At 38.5% G+C, this 25,834-nt stretch overlaps 1 protein-coding gene across 2 annotated transcripts in view; it reads left to right on the top strand.

Annotated features, from left to right (window-relative positions):
- The window catches only part of LOC126198485 (ubiquitin-protein ligase E3A), a 133,917-nt gene that overhangs the window by 73,798 nt on the left and 34,285 nt on the right, over window positions 1-25,834 (top strand). For both annotated transcript variants that reach the window (XM_049934854.1, XM_049934855.1), the window contains exon 9: window positions 11,321-11,488. In XM_049934854.1, coding sequence (XP_049790811.1) covers window positions 11,321-11,488 — 168 coding nt within the window. The remainder of the gene's footprint in view (window positions 1-11,320; window positions 11,489-25,834) is intronic.

The raw sequence follows: 25,834 nt of genomic DNA on the forward strand, positions 1-25,834 counted from the left end.
TAATTAAATTATTCTTGTCCCACATGTGTCACACTCCATTCCAATAGCTCCAAGGCTGTATTTACTGCTTTTATTGTACACTGTCAATAACATATGGTGCTCAACTTTAGTTTCATGTGTAACTGGTGCTTGTATTTTAAAATCGCATAATGGTTTTCACATGCAGTGCATTCCATTGCAATTCAGTAGCACGAAGCATTGTAGCAGCGGCTTACATAATAGCATTTATCTGTGACACATTTGCTAGTTTCTTACTTTTGTATCGTGGGTATAACAATACTGTAATCTATAAAAAAAAAATTGGCAAAATTTTTTTTGAAAGTTAGTTTATTTTATCTGTGAACAGTAGGTCCAACATTTTAATATTTCATCATGTTCGATGTTATGTGCTATATTTTTACAATTATCTCAATACCACTGTGTGACTGTTTTAATTAGCTGAGAGCGAGAGAGAGAGAAAGAGAAAGAGAGGTACATTATGTTACTTTGCTGCCAGGTACCACTGTTTAATTGATTTAAAGTGCACTTGATTTCCTATATGCTCTTTAGTTCTTGTAACTTCAATAGTTTGTTGTGCTACGGGTACAGCCACTCACAGTAGCACTCGTTAATTACACCCACTCATAGTAGCACACATTAATTACAAATGCTACTTGCTTCTTTACAAGCAGTGCCTGTACTTCACAGTTGGCCTTGTAACAGGTTTCAAAATTTTAAATTTCGTTTTGGTGTTATTTATTCCATTCTGCACTTCTAATCATATCACGGATGTGGCTGTGTTGTGTTCATTGGGGCAAGGCATCGTGTTTGTAACATCAGTATAGGAAGCAATAATATTTTACTTTTGTGACGTACATGGTGTTTCAAAAAGAATGACCTTATTTCAAAACTCCATATTTATCAACAAAAACATACTACAAACACGGGATAAATTGCAAAATACTCATGAAATCTTAGTTTTAGCTTTGCTACTACAAACGCTCTGTGTTCACCAGCAGCAGCATGAACAACATCCAGACAATAACTAAATTCATCATAAACTTTACACATTGTATCTGCTTTTGCAGAAGTTATATAGGCTGTTATTCCATTCTTCACTTCTTCAATGTCATGAGATAAGGGGAGATGAACACACTTTCCTTCACATATCCCCACTAGAAAAAATCAAATGGGTTCATGTCTGGCGATCTCTGAGGCCAAGAATGGGAGGCAGTGTCCATGCAACCTACCCATCATTGAGGCAGAGCGTCATTGAGAAACTAACCCACATTGTTGTGCCAATGTATTGGAGCTCCATCTGTTGGAAAATGAAGTTGTCAGAGTGCTCCTGAAGCTGTGGAAAAAGGAAGTTGTGCAGCATTTGAAGATAGCCCATTCCAGTCACTGTGTTTTCCTCAAAACACGAGGGACTGTGCACTTTTTCACAAGAAATGGCACAAAAAAGTTTGCTTAAGGTGAGTCTCTTTTATGCTAAATGTCATGGGGGTTCTGGATTCCCCATACGCACACTTTACCACTAATGTGAAATCTTGTTTAAACACTGAAAATTAACTGTGATAAAAATGTAACACGGTTTTCATTTTTGTGCTGTTGCTGATGGACACAGAGTAGTTGTAGTAGCATAACTAAAACTTTAAGACTATGTGAGTATTTTGCAATGTATCCCATGTTTATAGTATTTTTTTATCAATAAAAATGGAGTTTTGAAATCAGGTCATTCTTTTTGAAACACCCTTTAATATTATTTATTATGTTGTGCGTAAAGTTACATGTAATTTCCATATGCACCATACTCCATCTTAAAGTTAGGGCAACATCCCAATGGTTATCTTAATGAAGGACCCTGCTCCCACTGTTCCGTATTTTACAATTTGGTATAGCATTATGCTCTGTATTCTGTAATTGACATGAGGTTTTATATTGTTTCATTGCGGCAATTCAGTTATGCCAATTTGAAATGTTATGTTGACCGTTACATGATATGAGTTGTGTGAAGTTGTATATGCGTTCCTGTATGCACCCCATTCCTTTTCAGATAAAGAATTGGCATTGCGTTTGGTTGCCATAATAAATGCTACTGCTCCCTCTTTCCCATATTTTACTGTTATGTTCTGTCATTAAATGTCATGCACGGTGTAACTCGGTGGCTTGTTAAAGTATTGTTTGCATTATTTTTAAATATCCTGTGTTAAATGGTGAGTTGTATACAGTTGCATTATATATTTCCCAGAGTACAGTTTTGTTAAAAATGTAGTGAATTTGTTTGGCAAATTTTGATGTAAATGTGATGACAGTTTAGATATTACAAATATTTTTGGCTGCTGGGATGTATATGGCAGAGGTATCTTGTAAGTACAATAATATCCTTATTCCTCTACTACTATCTTTTATGTATGTGAATTTTTTGAATTTTGATTTACCGTGTATTAGTTGTTGTTAACACTAGTTGTGAGTTAGTGCCCTGTTGGGATGTGGTTTGAAAAAACACAGGCACAACACATAATTATTGAACAACTTTATTCATAACTCATTGTGTAGAAAATAACACAGAACTAAGAACAACACACTTGAAAACGTGCATAGTGACATTATAGACACCAAAGGTATTAGGTAGGGGTAAAATTTGAATCTCAACATGCTCTCTCAATTTTTACAGTCAGTTACAAATTAAGAATTGAGTCTTATGTTCATAGCTTTGGGATTGAAGTCAAAGTCCGTCAGCACATTTCTTGCACTTCAGTGCAGAAAGAGGTGTCATTAGTACATCTACCATCAGATCTTCTGTTGGCTGATAATCCAGTTTCAGCAGCTACTGACCAAGTGTGCCTGTGCAGTGATTAGCTCACTGGACTCGCAGTCAGGAGAACAACTGTTCAAATTTCTGTCCAGGCATGCGGACTTAGGTGTTCTCTGATTCCCTAAATTGCTCCATGCAAATGCTAGGATGGTTCCTTTTAAAAGTGCATGACTGATTTCCTTCTCTATCCTCTTCACCTCCGCCTCTAATGACCTCACTGTCGACGGGACATGAAACACAAATCTTCTCTTCCTCCTTCAGTGGGTACTAAAGTAGAGCTTGACGTCTGAAGTGGTATTTTACATGAATGTGCTTCATCTTTAAGTGGAAAACTGACTTTTGTGCTAACTTTTCAGCTGATTGTCATTGAACAAGGTGGTGTATGCTGAAGATAACTTCCTTATCCCTTTGATGTAGGGCAGTTTCTTGTCTGTGGTTCCTTTGAATCTAAGGGTTAGCTTAGCCATTATCAGTGAATAAAATCATGGCTGTTACTGTACTGGCTTAGCTTACTGACTGCATAGTATATGTCAAGTCCAATACTGAAGACAGTGTACATCAGTGCTCCAACCAGTTCTCTGAATATTATGTTAAATCCAACACCTTTGTCATCTAATTTCCAGACTTACTTTATTTGGCTACAAGTTTCAGTGATTTACTATGCCATTTTCAGGTCCCCTGACAGACGTGTAGTAAAATTCCAACCTTGATTCTGGTGAAAATACTGGTATCTATTGATCTATGCTTGATACAACGATCACTTAAACCATTATCTGCCACAGACGATGATCTCAGTAGCAAGCAGAAATCTACAGACACCAGTACTTGAACGCTGGTCTCTATTTTGACCAGAACCGAAGTAGGGATTGTCCTATGCATTGGTGAGGGGACCTGAAGATGGTGCGGTAAATTGCCAAAACTGGTAACCAAATAAAATAACAGTTTGGAAATTAGACAGCTGAAAGGTTTTTGATTTGGCATCCTGTATCAAACAGCCGAGTCCCCACACCATCGCTGAAAAGATGGACATATAGAGTTCTCCAAATGGATAATGAGTGCCATCTTCTGTACTTGTAGCTTTTGCATCCAGTTTGCTCCTGTGCTGCATCCAACTTGGTATACCACAGTCGACCAGCTTGGTGCAGCCCATAAATGACTTTTCTAAGTTTACACACTGTAACAATTTCAGTATTTGTAGCAGGTCTCTTGCCTTCTTGACAATATGGCTATCTTTCTCTGCATCTTTAGTGGCAATTCAACCAGTGGGCAAGGTTGTTCCATGAATATTTCCTTGTCAATTTCACCATTGAGAAATTCTGTGGTGATACCCAGTGTCACACACACAAGTGAAATTTGGCTGAAATTCGAAAGTAATATATATGATTTTATTCGTGTAACTGGAAAGAATATTTCCATGAAGTGAACTCCAGGCTGCAACTATTCCTTTTCTTTTTTTTTCCTCATCAAAGATCCATCACTTCTGTATTTATTCCTCAAAACAGTCCTACAGTCAATTACCCTTTCATTTTTTAGGTCTACGATGTTCCAGGTATAATTTTTCACCAGTGCGTGATTTCATCAAAAAAAGTTTTGCATAACCCCAGTTCCCAGAACTCCTAAAGATAGATGTTGACTGTGGATATTTTATCACAGACACAGTCCCTTTGACTGTTCAGAGATGTCACTAAACCCGCCCAAAGATGTAAACAACCATGCATGAGCAGCACCTATTAGATGTAGCGGGTCCGACAGCCTATCAGTTCCAGTCATTCCTCCAGGAAGGAGGTACACGGCTCATGTTGTTTGTAGTTCAACAATGCCTATACGGTCAATACCGCAGTTGATTGCGTCTGCATTGTTACTTTGTGCCAGGAAGGGCTCTTGGAAAGGGAAGTGTCCAGCGGTCTCAGAGTAAATCAAAGCGATGTTGTTCAGACGTGGAGGAGATAAGAGACACAGGAACTGTCGATGCCATGCCTTCAGGCTGTCAAAGGGCTACTACTGCAGTAGATGATCACTACCTATGGACTATGGCTCGGAGGAACCCTGACAGCAATGCCACCATGTTGAATAATGCTTTTCGTGCAGCCACAGGACATGGTGTTACGACTCACTGTGCACAATAGGCTGCATGATGTGCAACTTGACTCCCAATGCCTATGGCGAGGTCCATCTTTGCAACCACGACACCATGCAACGTGTTTCTCTTCACCAATGAGTGTCACACATGCCTTCAACCAGACAGTCGTCAGAGATGTGTCTGGAGGCTGAACACCTTAGACCCACTGTCCAGCAATTGCAGCAAGGTGGGGGTTCCCTGCTGTTTTGGATTGGCATTATGTGGGGCCAACGTACGGGACGATGTGACCCACTGACCACTCTGAGGGATCTACGCCAAATCTCCATTGAGGAGTGGGACAATCTGGACCAACAGTGCCTTGGTGAACTAGTGGGTAGTATGCCACAACAAATACAGGCATGCATCAATGCAAGAGGACGTGCTACTGGGTATTAGAGGTACTGATGTGTACAGCAATCTGGACCACCACCTCTGAAGGTCTCGCTGTATGGTGGCACAACATGCAATGTGTGGTTTTCATGAGCAACTAAAAGGGCAGGTTCTCGAACTCTCAGAACTGAGGTGACGAAAAACTTTTTTTTATGTGTGTATATGGCCTCAGACCGCACTCAGTGATCTGGACCATGCAGTGCATCATTGACAGTGATTTCTATTGTATTTGCAGTGAAGTTAATATCATGAATTGAAACATCTGATGAATCTACACCTGACACAAACTATTGAACAGGTATGATGCTTGATGAATTACAGTCATCACCACAGAATAATTTATCTTCAAGATTGAATTCTTGGCCTGAAGTGATTAGACGCCAGTCTTCATCAAAGCTGTAGAGTACTTTGTCTGACAGTGGCTCTAATTCATTGTTTTTATCACCATTGAAATTTCTTCGCATGGAACTCATATCGATGCCTTCTCTTGATGATGGTCTAGTTAATTGTCATAGAAGCCCAGACAAGTGTGTTTGGGCTCAAAATTGTTATGATCAAGGAACTTCACATTTCTTGAAATGTGAATCCTCTGATCTCTTGGTACCCACACCCAACAGACTTTCAAATAGTTAGAGTAGCCTATAAAAATCCCTTCTTTGCCCTTAGGATCAAATCTTCATTTGTTTGACAATTTATCTTGGATGACAGCCTTTTGGCTACATATACAAAGATGAGACAGGTCAGGTTTCCTCTTCAGCCACGTCTCATATAGAGTTCCATCACATAGTCCTTTAGTTAAGCAATGGTTTCAGATGTAGTTAGCTGTGTTGCTGGCATCAGCCCAAAATGATGGTGGTGGTCTAGACTCGAACAGCATGCAAAGAGCCACCTTGATCACTGAATGGTTCTTTCATTTGGCAACACCATTATGCTGTAAGGTGTGTGGTCATCTATAAAGGGCACAAAACCTCTCACACCACCAAGAAATGTTTCTCTTATTGCCCACAAACATCAGAGTGCATAAACTCTAGAAGTTTGCATTACCTTCTTGTTTGGTGAAGAAAATGGACATGATTGTTTCCTCAAAGACACACAATGCATCTAGTGAGATTGACATCACTGAATTTCAGATCTGTCGCATACTTGTTTTTGAGCATTTTGATCGTATCTTATAGAGTTCAAGTGGTGTAATTGAGCATGCCAGATTTGGGTTTCACTTTTCATATCTTTTGCCTCATCAACAGTGCACAACTTTGGTCCATTTTCTTGTAAATAGAACAAGCTCCCAACTCTGCACGATTTCAGTGTTTGTAGCAGGCCTCTTGCCTTATTGACAGTATGGCTGTCTTTCTCCACATCTTTCATCTTTTGTAAGTTCACAAGAAGCCTAAACATCACTGTGTTTCTTTCATGTGTGAACACTTTCAAATCTTTGCATATGTGTGATGTGCAACCATTGTGCATGCATTAAAAATGTTGGAGTTGCAAAATTTCAGAACAGGTTCATCCATAGAGAAACAGCAGTGAGCTCAGTTGACACTGTTCACAGCTTGCACATTGTTACAAAAGCTGTGAACGAACAGTGCAAGCAGAGTTTAGCGTGGTCAGTGCATTCAGAATCTGCATCGATTCTTACAGAAGAGCTTTTCTGCCAACACTCAAACATATAATATGTTCGATAATTTAACAACAAACTGTCATTGAGACATCTGTAATTTTTCACATATGTGTTCTTCAATGATATGAGATGCTAAAGTAAACATTTTGTTAGAAGAACCAATTCTTTTTCATATTTTATATAGTATGTGACTGGTTCAGTGGTATTTGCTGTATCGAACATCTTCAGCTTTTTTCCCATTGTGTTGTATGTGCAATGTCATTTTTGTGTCTGTGCCATTATTGAAAGTATGTGTTTTGTAATCTTTTTAGGTGAAGTAATTTCAGAAGACTGAATGTAGCATTTCAAGCTTCATTTCATCATATTCTGTTTCAGTACCATTATGGTGTCTTTGAGTATCTGGACATTTAATAGGTTAATATGGTCACTGAGAATCAGGTCAGTTAACTTGAATGCATCAATGAATTTGGCATACATAGGGATTTCAGAAAGTAAGTTAACCATATTGTCCCACATTTTGACCATTGTGTAACTATAATGGTGGAGGCAGGACAGTACAGTTCTTGTGGGCAAAACATTTAAATTTCACCCAGATTCACTGTGAAATTCTGTTGGTATATGGACCAGCTTCAATATTGTGTCCAGCTGTAGTGAAATAGTGCCAACTATTTAATCAAGGCCACACACAGACATTGATGATACTAAATGGGAAGTCCAGATCCCGTCTCCATGCTTTTTCATGTTTTTGGCAGTCTGAAAGAACATCTGGGGGAAAGAGATTATCAAGTGACGAGGATACAGCGGTTCATAGATTGATCCGAGGCCAAAAAACTTATTTCTATTGTCAAGGAATGTTACCATTGTTTATAGATACTTTGTGTCTAAGTTCAAAAGTTGTGTCATGTAATTGGGTCACTTAGAAGTTCATTGGAGCAATCAATAAAAGTTACTTGGCCTACCATAATCATGTACAACTTACTTTTTGAAGTCTCGTCATAGGAAATGCAAGGGAAGGAAGGAGCAAAGGGAGACGCTCATTGTATAGCTGAGGTGTTGAGTGTAACATTACTGATCTTCCATTCCCATTTATTTTCACTTTTGTGATCACCAGCTTACTGATCAGAAGTTTCATTATTATTACAAAATAAATGAACAATGTAAAAAGACTGTCTCTTGCTGCTGATGAGTGTAGTCTTGTTCATGGTGCCTATATAAAGATATGTGTAGGAAGATGTTTTATAAGATGTTAAAATCAGAGTAACTACATATTTAATAACTACATTAAAGATGGCAATGATAAATAATTCTTTTAATGGCTTTTATGCAAAGCTCTTTTTCCACTAACTGGTTTTTTAGGCACCATTTTTCTCCGCATCTTCTACTAAAGCCTACCATATTTATTCTAAAAATGTAAATTTTAGTTTGCAATAACTATAATTGTGCTTTACCATGGACACATCAGGCAAGCAACAAGTGTCTTTAAAACTAGTTGCCTAGTAAAGCACAGGTGGGAATAATCAGCAACATACATTGCGGATCTTGCTCCCCCTGACCCCCCTCCCCCTCTGTAAAACATCACATTACAATAGTATTTTCTGTATAGTAAACCAGACAGTTAGTTATTAATGGAACAATAACTGGAATATGTGAGAGATACACTGATCAACCGGAGCACTGTGACCACTGACCTACTATCAATATAAACTCATCCATATATGGCAGTGTCATCTGGCAACGGATGACTGCTAGTCAGGTAAACATTCGGTGAATGTAGTATTGGAGAGCGTGCTGTCCGTCTGTGGAATGGGGAAGATGTGTGATCGATCAGAGTTTGACAGGGGAAGATTTTGATGGCCCGGAGGCCTGGCACGAGCATTTCACAACCTGCACAATTTCTCAGGTGTTAGAGGAGTGCTGTGGTGAGTGTTTTCAACATGTGGCAAAACTGAGGTGGTAGGACATCGTACGCTGGATAGATTGGTAAAAACAGGATAGGCAGCGAACTGTGGCAGAACTACCATCAGACTTTCATGCAGGGCAGAGTAAAAGTGTGTGTGAACACACATACAATGCACCGAAGACTTCTAACAGGGGCCTCCACAAACGACCCATGCATGTGCCAATGTTAACACAACAACATCAGCAACTACGAGTGAAATGGGCATGTGACCTTTGGCACTGGACATTAACTCAATGGTAGAGCATTGCATGGCGTGATTAATCCCGATACCTTCTTCATCATGCCAATAAGAGGATGAAAATCTACCATCTTCCAGGGAAATGGGTCCTTGACACCTGTACTGCGGGACGGAGACAAGCTGGTGGCAGCTCCATTATGCTCTGGGGAACATTCATGAAGGCATACACGGGTCCAGTGGGGCTCGTGTGAGGCACAACGCCAGCAGGGTGTATCGTACACTGGTTGCAGACCGTGTACACCCCTTCGTGACAATCATGTTTCCCAATGGCTGTGGCATTTTTCAGAAAGATAATGCACCATGTCACAATGCCAGGAGCATAGTGGAGTGGTTCAAGGAACACAGTGGTGAGTTCCAGTTGTTTTGCTCGCCACCAACTCGCCAGACCTGAACCCGATAGAATACATCTGGGATGTGATTGAACGTGGCATCAGAACTAATCACCCCTCTCCCCAGAATTTACGGGAATTAGGTGACTGGCGTGCAGATGTGGTGCCAACTCCCTCCAGCATCCTACAAAGGGCTCATTGATTTGGTGCCACAATGCATCCCTACTGTTATCTGTGCCAAAGGTGGACACACCAACTATTAGACAGGTGATCATAATGAAATTTCCTGACAGATTAAAACTGTGTGCCGGACCGAGAGTCGAACTCAGGATCTTTGCCTTTTGCGGGCAAGTGCGCTACCAGTGGAGCTAACCAAGCATGACTCACGACCTATCCTTCCGTTTGTAGGAGAGCTTCTGTGAAGTTTGGAAGGTAGGAGATGTGGTACTGGCAGAATTGAAGCTGTGAGGACAGGCCATGAGTTGTGCTTGGGTAGCTCAGTTGGTAGAGCACTTGCCCGCGAAAGGCAAAGGTCCCGAGTTCGAGTCTTGGTCTGGCACACAGTTTTAATGTGCGAGGAAGTTTCATACCAGCGCACACGCTGCTGGAGAGTGAAAATTTTATTCGGGTGATTGTAATGTTCTGCCTGATCAGTGTACGTTACACATTACGTGTCTGAAGCTTAGAGTATGAGTAACACTGTACAAGAATTATCTTGTTAGCCAACAGTCATTCTAGATTAAATAATTTCAGTGAACAACTTGTTTACATGCAGAACATAGTAGGTGCTAAATTCTGGTTTAATTGTACATAATTGATGAGTAGTTCTGAGTTATCTTTAAGACAGTGATGGTTGTTTTTGTTGTTGTGGTCTTGAGTCTGAAGAGTGGCTTGATGCAGCTGTCCATGCTAGTTTATCCTGTGCAAGCCTTTTCATCTCTGCGTAATTTCTTCAAACTTAAGACCATTTCAACCTGCTTACTTTATTTAAGGTTTCATCTCTACCCCAGACACTTGCTTCCGTTACCAGACTGATGATTTCTTGATGCCTCAGAATGTGTTTTATCAACAGATCCCTGTTTTTAGTCAAGTTGTGCCATAAATTTTTCTCTTCTCTTCATTTCATTTGAGTACCTCCTCATTATTCAGTCTACCCATCTAATCTTCAGCATTCTTCTGTTGCACCACATTTAAAAAGCTTCTATTTTCTTCTTCTTGGAACTGTTTGGTCAAGTCCACTCCTGGACTTCTGTACAAGCTTCCACTCCAGAACAAAAACATGTTCAGAAAATAATTTCTAACACTTAAATTTATATTAAATACTAACAAATTCCTCTTTCCAGAAAAAAATTATTGCCTTTGCTAATTTGAATTTTATACTCTCTCTACTTTGGCCATTGTCAGTTATTTTGGTGCCCAAATTCCAAAGCTCAAACTATTCTCTCTCATTTTGATTAGGAAATGCAATACTGTTACCAAACCATTTAATAACTCTCGCAATACAGGTTACTTCTGTCAAGGTGTCTTACTGTATACCATTAAAAGATATGTTAATGTTTGTTGCTGTACTGTCATGAATTACTCACATCTAAATTTGGACATTTAAAACAGCATGCCAATTTAATCATAAAAGACACAATTTCACTTGCAGCAAAGCCAACTAGAGCTATACCTGTTACATGTAGGCAAAAGCAGTCAGCCTTTCTCACATGATGCAGCTAATAACTTGTTTAGTCACATTTCATTATAGAAAGTTAGAAAACCTGACAGCCTTTTGAAACTCTCTTGTAGTTGTGAATGTAATTTCTAAATTCATGGAACTGCATTTCTGCAATATTTTTTTTAATTTTTTGTCTTTTTATTATTCAGGCACTGTACAAAGGCCTGACAGAACTACTAGAGTATGAAGGTGAAGATATGGAAGAGACATTTTTGCAAACTTTTCGAATTTGCTATCAAGATGTATTCGGTGCAACATTGTACCATGAACTCAAGGAAGGTGGTGATGAAATATATGTATCACAGGATAATAAAAAGGTGAGTGGAAATAATTTGATATAGTGACTCAATTTGCTTAACTGACTTCAGACAACAACATTCAGAAGGAATTAAAGTGAAGGTTTTGGCAGAATGGTATGTTTTTTTTTTCTTTTCTTTTTATTATTAATAGAACTGACATAATTACCATTTGCAGACATTCATATCCTTTCTTCTGACTGCTGTGGAAGACGTGTATTGGAGAGCCATGTCTGAAGAAACTATTGATTTTAACTGAACAGCACATACAGAGATCATAATGTATGTTGAAGCCTCATTATGCTTTATTCAGCAACTGCCATAGCTGCCATAACACTGCCTTTCGAAGTTCCATACTGTCTGCTGTCACTGATAAAATTTGTTGATAACATTGCTGCCATCTATGAAAGTAAGAAAGAATTATCGGACCTCTTGAATCAGATCTGCCATATAGTCAGAACATAATAGATTGGGGTAAATCAAAACTGGACTAAAATACTTAGGAGCAACAGAAATGACAGTAGCAACAAAATCGACATCATTTTCCAAAATTTTTGAGAAGGTGATGTATTCCATAATGGAATCTCACTGTAGCAACAATATTATCCTCAGCAAATCCCAGTTTGGGTTTCAGAAGAGTTGCTCTACTGAGAATGACAGTTATATGTTCACACACAAGATTTTACAATCATTAAATAATAAAATAACAGTGGTTGGTATTTTCTGCAACCTATTTAAGGCTTTTGAGTGAGTGAATTAAGATATTCTCCTAGATAAATTGAAGTTTTATGGGATTGATGGAGTAGCCAACCAGTGGATAATGTCATACCTAACCAAAAGAACACAGAAAGTTCTACATAGCAATTCAACCATTTTAGGCCAGGGACATAATTCTGACAGGAGAAATCGTGTATGAGTTTCCCCAAGGCTCAATCTCATGTCCACATTTCTCATACATGTGAACGAGCTTCCATCCAATGTACAACATGCAGAATTGACTCTTGTTACAGGTGACACTAGTATTGTGTACTGCATCAGACATTGCGGTTCCTGCTTCCCCCCTCTGTTACCCATGTTCTATTCCATAGCTCTCCAAAGACAAAAATGCTGTAAAATCCCACATTACAATAATATTTCATTTACTCTAAACCAGACAATCAGTTATTAATGGAATAACAACTGGAATGTGAGAGGAATACATGACACATTAGTTGTCTGAAGCTCAGAGCGTAAGTCTGTATGATAATTATCTTGTTAACGAGCAGTAATTTTAAATTAAATAATTTCATCGGGTAGCTGGTTATATGCATGTAGCAGGTGCTAAATTCTGGCTTAATTGTACATAATTAATGACTAGTAGTGAGTTAACTTAGGAGGCAATAGTTGTTTTTGTCGTTGTCGTCGTCATGAATCCGAAGGTTGGTTTGATGCAGTTCTCCATATTAGTTTATCGCATACAAGCCTCTTCATCTCTGCACAATTACTGCAACCGAAGACCATTTCAAACTGCATACTTCACTTAAGGTTTTATTTCTTTATCCCTGACACTTGCTTCCATTACCAAACTGACAAATTCCTTGATGCCTCAGGATGTGTCCCTTTGTTTAGTCAAGCTGTGCCATATTTTTCTCCTCAGTTCAGTAGAGTGTCACCTCATTATTCAGTCAACCCATCTAATCTTCAGCAGTCTTCTGTTGCACCACATTTAAAAAGCTTCTATTCTCTTCTTGCTGTAGTTTGTAGTACAGTCCACTCCTTCACTTTTGCACAAGGCTACACTCCAGACAAATATCTTCGGAAAAGAATTGTGTATGATCATGCTTCTGATTTGTAGAATAAATTTTATTGTATCCCCATCTCCATCTAGTGGTTGCAAGTTTCACAAACAGTAATATAATTTATAGCTATTGTTGTTATAAAAATGCATTACTCATTCTTTGATGCTATTGATGATAGCAGAGAAAGAATCTGCCAAAAAATGACAGAATGACTGATGCAGAAACTGGACAAACCAGGCAGCACATTTTATCTGTATAATCATCTGAAGGACGCTGTTAGGAGAAAAACCTCAACAAAAAGGTACCTTCTATCTCACAGTGCACTATCAGAAAAGAACGAAGGGTACACCCACTTGAGGCAAGTTGGAACAGTCCAAGTTTAACTTTGTACCAAAGCTGTTGTACCAGATGACCATTCATATCAAGAAACCAAAAAAGTATACATGTCACACATGTGACAAATTTATATACTGATTTCACATGCTTCAGAACAACAGAAGCTGGAACTTCAGAACAAATTAACTGTTCACTAGGCATTGGCTGGGCACGGCATAAAAGATGAACTCTATGGATAAATATAGTGCACTAACTGAGAGTAGTCACCTAATTGCCAATGTTGATGTACAGCAATGTCTGCTGCACCTCTGCTTGAAAGTGGTGTGGCCTGCTACAATCATCTTCCGTGGACTTTTTATTTGACCGTCCATGATCTCAAGGGAGGTTAAGTATACTACTACTTGTGGAATGACCAGGCTGAAAGAAGTCCTTGAAGCAGTAAACTTTGTTAGTGTTGGATACCTTTCAAAGAATGATGCAATGAAGCCTTCCTTGAGTTATCGGGTCCTGTCTCCATCATCTAGTGTGATGAAGCAAATTGGGATAATTTTAATTCCCCTCTCGTTTTGCCATCTGCCTCCATAAATTCTTTTTGTTACTTTTAACTAATTATCATTAACATACGTGAATATAATCGGCATTTCCATAAAAGAGAAAGATTGACCCTCAGTCTTAAAGTAAATAACACCAGATCTAAATTTGTGCTTAGTTTTGTGTATGTATTTGATTTCTAATTTATTTTGATTGTTCCTAGTTAGTATCTTTCATTATAGGGCAAAGTCAGTAATTGTTTCATAACTTAAAATTCTAATGTTGACATAACATATTCTGTAATAATTGTAAACATTTGGAAGACGAAGTACTAGTAATCTTAAAGTATTTATTTAGCTCTATTCAAAAACATGCTAGCAAAACCAGCCCTTCATTAATTCCAAAGCAATTAACAGTTTTGTCAAAAGTATTGTTTGCATAACTAAATTTGTTAATTTTATGATTTAAACAAATAATTCAGCCTAAACCTCACAGTAGAAGAAACTGTTAAAAAGATGCAATTTTTCAGTGTAGTCAGTTAGTTGAGTGAGTTAAGTTTTAATTGTAATTTCTGTAATTTTAACTTCAAACAATGTGTAGTTTCAGTACCAATTATTGTGATATATATAAGGACCCAATTTTTGGTCACGACAATCAGTCTACGGCCGAGTTTCTGACGAGTAACCTGTGCTGGTTAGAACAACAACAATGCTTCAAATTAACTGTGGAATAAGTGTTAAACAATTAGGCCGTGTGTAAAAACAGTGACAGTGTCTGCTCCATACGTAACTGATTATTCTTCAAGAACTGTGGACTTAGTGGCTAGGTTTTACTGCTTGTAGATGTTAAACAAGAAACTACTGTAGCAGCATGTGGAGTTTCGCATGCAAACAATTAATGAGGCTTACGGAAAGTTTAAACAATAGTGCACTGGCCATATAACTATGTATTACTAGGGGGTTGTGCGAAGTGAAAATTTAAGGTACTGTAAAACATAACTGTGCATCTATCGGCTACATCATTTAAAGTAGTCAGGGTCAGAATCCACAACCCATTTTTCAGTCAGTGTAGCAATGCAGTACGAAGACACTGAGGACAATCAACAAACATCAAACAAACGAAGAATTAAAAGCAAGAGGAACCGCCACACAGACACAAGGAAAACAAATCTTATCGCCCTACTGCCCCATAGTAGGGTATTTGACTATTTTTGTGGAAATTGTCTTGAATGATTAATTATGTCATTTTATGCTCCTAAAATGCTTTTTTTCCTCTTGAATTTCAGTATTCTTTTACAAAATTGGAAATGAAATTCAAATAACTTGAAAGCCCACAAAAATGCTCCATTCAAGGCATGTGATGCCTATGGCGCCACAGGCTAGCTCACTGCTTCTGCTGTCAATGGTAATTCATAGTGATGTCTTGTTTTGAAATCTACATTTCAGAAGATAGTTACAAATGTGTAGTAGTACCATACTGTACAAATACATCTATAAAAATCTCTGAAATTTTCTTTGGGTTTTCCAGAGAATGAGAAGATGTGTAAAACGTGATTGCACTGTACCAGCAAATTGCCAGCACATCAGTGCAGAAGTTCACTAACTTAGTTAAAAATTTGTTGCACTGTGAAGCTCACATTAATTTACCTCAGAGATATGCTTTCCCAATGTTAAAAAGGAAGAATAGCGTCACTCAATGACATAAAACTGTTACTGAAAATTGTCATTCTACCCAACATGCAGCTTTACTGTATGATTAAATGATGATGGCGTCCTCTTGGGTAAAATATTCCAGAGGTAAAATAGTCCCCCATTCGGATCTCCAGGAGGGGACTACTCAAGAGGACGTCGTTATCAGGAGAAAGAAAACTGGCGTTCTACGGATCGGAGCGTGGAATGTCAGATCCCTTAATCGGGCAGATAGGTTAGAAAATTTAAAAAGGGAAATAGATAGGTTAAAGTTAGATATAGTGGGAATTAGTGAAGTTCGGTGGCAGGAGGAACAAGACTTTTGGTCTGGTGATTACAGGGTTATAAATACAAAATCAAATAGGGGTAATGCAGGAGTAGGTTTAATAATGAATAAAAAAATAGGAGTGCGGGTTAGCTACTACAAACAGCATAGTGAACGCATTATTGTGGCCAAGATAGGCACAAAGCCCATTCCTACTACAGTAGTACAAGTTTATATGCCAATTAGCTCTGCAGATGATGAAGAAATAGATGAAATGTATGACAAGATAAAAGGAATTATTCAGGTAGTGAAGGGAGACGAAAATTTAATAGTCATGGGTGACTGGAATTCGTCAGTAGGAAAAGGGAGAGAAGGAAACATAGTAGGTGAATATGGATTGGGGGGAAGAAATGAAAGAGGAAGCCGCCTTGTAGAATTTTGCACAGAGCATAACTTAATCATAGCTAACACTTGGTTCAAGAATCATAAAAGAAGGTTGTATACCTGGAAGAATCCTGGAGATACTAAAAGGTATCAGATAGATTATATAATGGTAAGACAGAGATTTAGGAACCAGGTTTTAAATTGTAAGACATTTCCAGGGGCAGATGTGGATTCTGACCACAATATATTGGTTATGAACTGCAGATTGAAACTGAAGAAACTGCAAAAAGGTGGGAATTTAAGGAGATGGGACCTGGATAAACTGAAAGAACCAGAGGTTGTAGAGAGTTTCAGGGAGAGCATAAGGGAACAATTGACAGGAATGGGGGAAAGAAATACAGTAGAAGAAGAATGGGTAGCTCTGAGGGATGAAGTAGTGAAGGCAGCAGAGGATCAAGTAGGTAAAAAGATGAGGGCTAATAGAAATCCTTGGTTAACAGAAGAAATATTGAATTTAATTGATGAAAGGAGAAAATATAAAAATGCAGTAAATGAAGCAGGCAAAAAGGAATACAAACGTCTCAAAAATGAGATCGACAGGAAGTGCAAAATGGCTAAGCAGGGATGGCTAGAGGACAAATGTAAGGATGTAGAGGCTTGTCTCACTAGGGGTAAGATAGATACTGCCTACAGGAAAATTAAAGAGACCTTTGGAGAAAAGAGAGCCACTTGTATGAATATCAAGAGCTCAGATGGAAACCCAGTTCTAAGCAAAGAAGGGAAGGCAGAAAGGTGGAAGGAGTATATAGAGGGTTTATACAAGGGCGATGTACTTGACAATATTATGGAAATGGAAGAGGATGTAGATGAAGATGAAATGGGAGATAAGATACTGCGTGAAGAGTTTGACAGAGCACTGAAAGACCTGAGTCGAAACAAGGCCCCGGGAGTAGACAACATTCCATTAGAACTACTGATGGCCTTGGGAGAGCCAGTCATGACAAAACTCTACCATCTGGTGAGCAAGATGTATGAGACAGGCGAAATACCCACAGACTTCAAGAAGAATATAATAATTCCAATCCCAAAGAAAGCAGGTGTTGACAGATGTGAAAATTACCGAACTATCAGTTTAATAAGTCACAGCTGCAAAATACTAACACGAATTCTTTACAGACGAATGGAAAAACTGCTAGAAGCAGACCTCGGGGAAGATCAGTTTGGATTCCGTAGAAATGTTGGAACACGTGAGGCAATACTAACCTTACGACTTATCTTAGAAGAAAGATTAAGAAAAGGCAAACCTACGTTTCTAGCATTTGTAGACTTAGAGAAAGCTTTTGACAACGTTAACTGGAATACTCTCTTTCAAGTTCTGAAGGTGACAGGGGTAAAATACAGGGAGTGAAAGGCTATTTACAATTTGTACAGAAACCAGATGGCAGTTAAAAGAGTCGAGGGGCATGAAAGGGAAGCAGTGGTTGGGAAGGGAGTGAGACAGGGTTGTTGCCTCTCCCCGATGTTATTCAATCTGTATATTGAGCAAGCAGTAAAGGAAACAAAAGAAAAATTCGGAGTAGGTATTAAAATTCATGGAGAAGAAGTAAAAACTTTGAAGTTCACCGATGACATTGTAATTCTGTCAGAGACAGCAAAGGACTTGGAAGAGCAGTTGAACAGAATGGACAGTGTCTTGAAAGGAGGATATAAGATGAACATCAACAAAAGCAAAACGAGGATAATGGAATGTAGTCAAATTAAATCGGGTGATGCTGAGGGGATTAGATTAGGAAATGAGACACTTAAAGTAGGAAAGGAGTTTTGCTATTTGGGGAGCAAAATAACTGATGGTCAAAGTAGAGAGGATATAAAATGTAGACTGGCAATGGCAAGGAAATCGTTTCTGAAGAAGAGAAATTTGTTAACATCGAGTATAGATTTAAATGTCAGGAAGTCGTTTCTGAAAGTATTTGTATGGAGTGTAGCCATGTATGGAAGTGAAACATGGACAATAACCAGTTTGGACAAGAAGAGAATAGAAGCTTTTGAAATGTGGTGCTACAGAATAATGCTGAAGATAAGGTGGGTAGATCACGTAACTAATGAGGAGGTATTGAATAGGATTGGGGAGAAGAGAAGTTTGTGGCACAACTTGACTAGAAGAAGGGATCGGTTGGTAGGACGTGTTTTGAGGCATCAAGGGATCACAAATTTAGCATTGGAGGGCAGCGTGGAGGGTAAAAATCGTAGAGGGAGACCAAGAGATGAATACACTAAGCAGATTCAGAAGGATGTAGGTTGCAGTAGGTACTGGGAGATGAAGAAGCTTGCACAGGATAGAGTAGCATGGAGAGCTGCATCAAACCAGTCTCAGGACTGAAGACCACAACAACAACAACAACAACAACAACCCAACTTTTCATAAATTATTTGATAGCTCAGTTGTTAGTGGTAGACTGTTGAATTTTGTATGAGAGGGTCCATAGATCGCTGGTTTGAATCCAACCTAAAATAATATTTTAACTTATTTATAAAATGAAATCACAATTACAAAACTTCACTACACTGATCAAAACAGAATATTTTTGTATTTTCCTTGCTGTTTACATGCACTTTCATTTGTAGTTACTGTTTGCACATGTCATGTTCAAAGAGACATATTCTAGTTAATGTGACCACATGCTTTTTACTTTATTAGAAACTATGTTGTTGTTTTTAGAAAAAGTCTGTACTGTCCACCTAGGATCCTTATTGTTTAAACTTTTGTAGTTTCATCATCTTACATAAAGAAGAAGTAAACTTGCTTCAGACACTGGTGTTAGGTTACGCACACAAACATCTCAGACATTTGTTACCTGTATGCTGTACATGCTATCTCTCCATACGGAAAACCTCATTGTCATGCATCTCGTTGTACTGTGGACATATGGTGATGTCTTCACTACTAGCAGTGTCGACACTAATTATAATATACTGACCCATTTCCTCAGTTTTGAGCGAGTTTAATGATGTTGCAGGGAGCGATGAAACGAATGTCAGTCATTGCACATATCGCTGCTGTAAATGGATGAAGCATAAAAGCATCAACTTTTGCAAGATTTCCACTATCAGCATTCACAAAATTATTTTCTATTGTTATTTGTTTAGCTAAACATCTAAATTGTGCGCAGAAAAAGTACGTAATAGGTTCATAACTTCAGCTAACACTCCTATCACACACATATAGCTTCATCTTCCTCCAAGCCTGTGATGTCACCAGAGCAACAGCCAGTAACAGTGTTTTTTTGATCACATGACCAAATCTTGATAATTAATGATTTTTTAGCTTCAATTACATAAAAACAACAAGTATTTTGTGAGAATATTGACTGTAAATTCTATTTGAATGTATAATCAATCATAACGACCATTGAAACCATATTCTGACACACAAAGAAACCTATTGTGGTGTATTCAACTCATACAACTGTAAAAAAGTGTCAACAGACAGTGTGTATAGTGCATTGCCAGAGGCCCCATCAGACAACTCTAAAGATGATCATCAGGGCGAGTGTGTACCAGAATGAAAATTCCGGTGAGTGGCGGAATACCAATTGGAGGCGTGGCAGGCATGATCATAGGGAGATACTACCATATCATGGCAGTTATGATTTCAGCTTCAGATTATATTCGCATGATTCTGTACATAGTGTCTCTTCACATTGTTTTATAATTCTTATAAAATGACTTTAATATCCAAAAGTACTCTGCTATACTAAACCATTAACTATTTTCTTATATCTTACATAGCACCTAGATTCACCCTTGCTATGTGAAGAACTTTGAACTCGTGTGGGCTGAGTTTGGTGGAAGCAATGATGAGGAGAACCCCACACTAGCAAACCTCAGTTGCACAACTCAGCTGTGCTTTGACTATGAAAGGAGCGATTGAGCTTTGTTGAGGTCATCAGTGTTGTGTTGATGGTGTACAAGTCTTCTACATCTATATCTGTACTCTGCAAACCAACATTAAATTCTTGGCAGGGGTACTTTCCATTGTGCAAAGTGCATGTAAAAATGATTCTTCAATTGCCTCTGGCCTGTTGTAATTAGGCTAATCTTGTCTTTGAGGTCACAACAGGAGTGATGTGTAGGGTGTTGTAATATAATCCTAGATTCATCATTTAGTACTGGTTCTTGAAATTTTATGAGTAGGCTTGTAAGGGATGTGTCTGCTAGTCAGGTTTTTCATCATCTGTCATGCTCTCTTACACAGATCTAACAGATTGACTATTCATGCTGTCCTCCTTTGTGTTCATTCAGTTGCACTTTCAGTGATATTTGATATGGTTCACACAGATTTTAGCAACATTATAGGTTCAGTCTTGGAAGTGTGCTAACCAGTGATCACTGAGTTGCACTCAGTCTCTCATCGGTGGAATTTTGCTGTAAACTGGTTTTATGATAAATTCTCAAATATTAGACACAACACAGCATTAAAGTACTTTTTAACTGTTTTGTGCATTAAATAACACTTGAAATAACATAACCACCAGTCTCATGTACTGACCAGAGGTAGACACATGCAGTAATCTCCAAAACAGACAGAATGGGTAACAGTTTGCAGTGCACTTTCACATATGAATCCTCATAGTTGAACATTCCAAAATTAACAGATTACACAACCAGTAGACTCAGTAAGTTTCGTCGTTTCTGATGTCAATGCACTGACATGTATGTAATGAAGATGCACTGAGATTTAACCAAAGAGATTCATAAAGATAAGGCACACAAAATAACCTAATGTTTACACGGAGATGTTAATCACAGTAACACAGAAGTATTAGTGTGGTCATAGCGGAATGCAGGTGGATTTTGGAAGATATATATTTGTTTATAAAACTGCTAGATTGAAATTGATTAAGAGTAACTGTGCCATGTGTTCAGTCAATAATTTGATTTACATAATGAGTAATTAGTAAATTACAAAAAGTTACAGAACTATTTTTTACACCTACACTGTGGATTCCCTGTTGATGAGTACATTTGTCATATTTGAAATTATGATAAATTATACAGAGTTTTGATTAGTGGCTTAATTGATTAATAGTGATTGTCATTCAGTCCAGAAAATTTAAGGAAACTAAATTATAGCATCAGACTTGACAATTAAATGTGTAATGTCTCAGTGTGGCTTGCTGGCTCAGTGCTATACTGCCAGACAAAAAAATGAAAGATGTCCGATTCATTCTCTGATCACTCCTAGGACTTTTATTTGTCACTTATCCTTTTTTCCACCACTGACAGTTTTTGTTGATTTGTAAAATGCGAAATTACATTCCAAGTCCTCCCTACCAAACCAATAAGAATTTCAAAGTAGACACCCCCCCTCCTAGGTCAGGTCTATCTGTTATTATTACATCCAGTATATTTCCATCATCAGTGCACTTCTGAAGAGTCTATTGTAGGTATTTTTCAAATAAAGCGTTTTGTATTATCATGCCTGAAAATTACAAAAGTTTAATTACCCCACTTGATAGTTCGACAGTAAAAGTTGCTTCAGCTGAATACATGATTGGGAAACGTATGTACTAGTGAGCTGAGGTATTCTCAGAAAGTTTGTGGGTACATTTGGGGGAGGGTGGGAGTCTTTGATAGAAGGCTCCAGTTATAAATTTATGGCCACTTTTTATACTGAGTCTTGCTCAAACATTCTCGAATACACAGTCTTCAGTGCAGCTTCAATTTCTATCTTTGTGTATATGTGTTTCTTGTCTATTGTGGTAAATACACCACTTCCAATTTACATTACCCCATCCTTTCAATGTACACTTAGATTTATGTCAAAAATCTCACTGCTGCCAATTTCCGGTTTTACCCAGCTCTCTGTGCCTGGTATTATGAGAGTTAAACTTCTTTAGCTGTTGATTAGTATTATTTTAACTGTCTAACCTAATGGGGGTGGGTAGGGGGGGGGGGGAGATGTCATTTCTTTGGGTCTTATACTAATATTTTTGCGTGTCCTATAGATGTCTTCATGTAGACTCGCTGGGGAATTACCTAATCTTACTGTCAGTTATCTTGATAGAATCCTATGATGCAAGTCTAGGAAGTGAAATCCTAGCTTGTCACACAACCTTCAAAGTACCTTGTTTAATTCTTATTCGCAACTCACCACATAGTGGAGATCTTGAGTTGGAGATAGGTACAACAAAAAGACTGTCACAAATAAATAAGCTTTCAACCAACAAGGCCTTTGTCGAAAATACACACACACACACACACACACACACACACACACGAGTATGGCTGCAGCTATCACAGACTGCAGGTGTGTGTGTGTGTGTGTGTGTGTGTGTGTGTGTGTGTGTGTGTGTGTTTTCGACAAAGGCCTTGTTGGCTGAAAGCTTATTTATTTGTAACAGTCTTTCGGTTGTACCTATCTGCTACTCATCATCTCCGCTATATATTGTTACATTCTGTCCTGGATTTTCCATTGTTTGATTTTTGGAGCTGAAGTGTGCAACATATTTATCAACTCCTAATGTTCTCACACATGAGCAGTGAACTATAGAAATCTGTTACCAAGTTCCGCGCCCCGTCCACAGATCACATGTGTGGGCAAATCACAGTCCCTGATCACTTATAATTCCCAAGCAATCTGAAAGTTTTAACATCTAAACATAATATGGACATATTTATTCAGGTATCTAAGGCATGCATATTCCAAAACTATACATTTCATATAACTGTCCCTCGTGCAGTGCTCAACAAGTGATAAGGAAAACAGCATTGCTGCTATTAACATAATTTCTATACACACATAAAGATCACAAAGCCACTCTATAGATACTTAAACTACAAGAGTGGAAAGATCTACACAGTACACATTGTGACAATGAAAAATGTAATGGTGCAATAGTACCTGTTGTTATAAAGCATAGCAACACATTTCAGTTTACTTTTACGAGACCAGTGAAAGGTATGCGTGTGAAAAAGTGACTATAATTAGTAGTAGTGTAAAGAGCATCTACTGTGCCCAGGACGTTGAAATTTATGTGAAGATATGAGAAAGAAAAATGTGCACACAGTGCAGAAAGAGATGATGGATTTATAATTGGACTGGCCAGTGGGGTGCCACTTGCACTTTGCAGTCATGCTGTGTGGGGTGCTGTGGGCTCAAGAAGAAAGAGGCCCAACGACAATGCTCGAGCACCAAAGAATAGTGAATGTGTTTATATTGACTCTGTGCCATTCTATATGGTGTTAAGTACGAACTTATGCTTTTGGTCAAGCATTGAAACAGCATACATGAACATGTTGTCTGGAAAGCTTCCTTAAGTATCAGTTGTTGTGAGTTGACGACTTATTTGAATATAGAAGAATTACAGAAACAGTGTTTTATGATTTCGTAGTGAGTTGCTTAAATGTAGAAGATCTCTTATAGCCTCTCCACTCTGCAGTCAGAAAGAAAGTCAATGGTCAAATATGTGGTGCAGCATAGCAGGACCACAACATCAAGAGAAAACAAGACGGTGACTGGAAAAGGAGGTAACTGTTATTACTGGGAATAAGTAGAGATGTGGCATCTCGCAATATATCGATCACTTGAAATAAACCCACAACAAGAAAAACACCTCAACAGATGCTGTAATGTAACTTAAAGTTCCCAAGGAAACATTCCAAGACAAATTTAATAAATTTTATATAAATGTTGAGATTTAAATTCCATAGCAGAAAATCACGACGCACTGCTGCTGGAAATACTGACTGAAACTGCATAGTAAAACACTTGTGTTTGGCAGGATTGAACAAAGCAACTGTCCGCATTCAATATCATCTGGGATTGTCACTTGTGTGTGGGCACCTTAATATTTAAAAAAAATGTTGGAGTATGTAATGGTGTTTGGTGGTGTATTAAAAGTGGCAGAACTGAAAGAACTAGGATTCGCTAGCTTCAGATTCCTAAGAAAAGTAACTTTGTATTGATTTTCACTTGCATGAACAATTTTGAATTCAAATGTGAATCCCCAGTGGTGTTAGTCATGAGCTGCCACTGTATTAGGGATTGATGAATTAATAAAAACTGTTGCAGAGTATGTGATAAATTGAGTGCTTGTTTGCAACTAGTTAACGGTGATGCTAGATGCTAAATAAATAGAAGGAGAAAAAAGAACCACCTCTTTTTCTGAATATTGTGATTCACAAAAAAGTTATAATGTTTATCGCAATTAACATGACAGATTTATGAATAAGCAGGTGCTTTTATTTTAATTTTACTTCAGTTTCATATTTATTAACAAATGAGCTTGATATACACTGAAGCGCCAAAGAAACTGATATAGGCATGTGTATTCAAGTACAGATAGATGTAAACAGGCAAAATACGGCACTGCGGTTGGCTATGCCTTCGTAAGACAACAAGTGTGTGGCAGGTTAGCGAGATTTAAGTGAGGTTGTATGTGGTGTTATATTCAGTGCACAACTGATGGGACACAGCACCTCCAAGGTAGCAATGTAGTTGGGGATTTTCCTATACGACCATTTCACTAGCGCAGTGTGAATATCAGGAAACCGGTTAAACATCAAATCTCAGACATCGCTGTAGCCATAAAAAGATCCTGCAAGAACGGGACCGACAACAACTGAAGAGAATCCTTCAATATGACAGAAGTTCAACATTTCTGCAAATTGCTGCAGATTTCAATGCTGGGCCATCAACAAGTGTTAGTGTGTGAACCATTCCACGAAACATCATCAATATGGGCTTTTGGAACTGAAAGCCCACTCATGTATCCTTGATGACTGCACAACACAAAGCTTTATGCCTCACCTGGGCCCATTGACACCGACATTGGACTGTTGATGACTTGAAACGTGTTGCCTGGTTGGACGAGTCTCGTTTCAAATTGTGTCGAGCGGATGGACACTTAAGAGTATGGAGACAATCTCGTGAATCCAAAGACCATGCGTTCAGCAGTGGATTGTTCAAGCTGGTGGAGGCTCTGTAATGGTGTGGGGCGTGTGCAGTTGGGAGTGATATGGGACCCCTGATACATCTAGATATGACTGACACGTGACACATATATGTAAGCATCCTGTCTGATCACCTGCAACCATTCATGTCCATTGTACATTCTGACAGACTTGGGCAATGCCAGCAGGACAATGTGACACCCCACCTGTCCAGAATTACTAGAGAGTGGCTCTAGGTATACTCTTCTGAGTTTAAACACATCTGCTGGCCACCAAACTCCACAGACATGAACGTTATTTAGCATATCTGGGATGCCTTTCAATGTGCTGTTTGGAAGAGATCTCCACCCACTCATACTGATCGGATTTATGGACAGCCCTGCATGATTCATGGTGTCAGTTCCCTCCAGCACTACTTCAGACATTAGTA

This window comes from Schistocerca nitens, chromosome 8 (assembly GCF_023898315.1).
Source record: "Schistocerca nitens isolate TAMUIC-IGC-003100 chromosome 8, iqSchNite1.1, whole genome shotgun sequence".
NCBI classification, from domain to species: Eukaryota; Metazoa; Arthropoda; class Insecta; order Orthoptera; family Acrididae; genus Schistocerca; species Schistocerca nitens.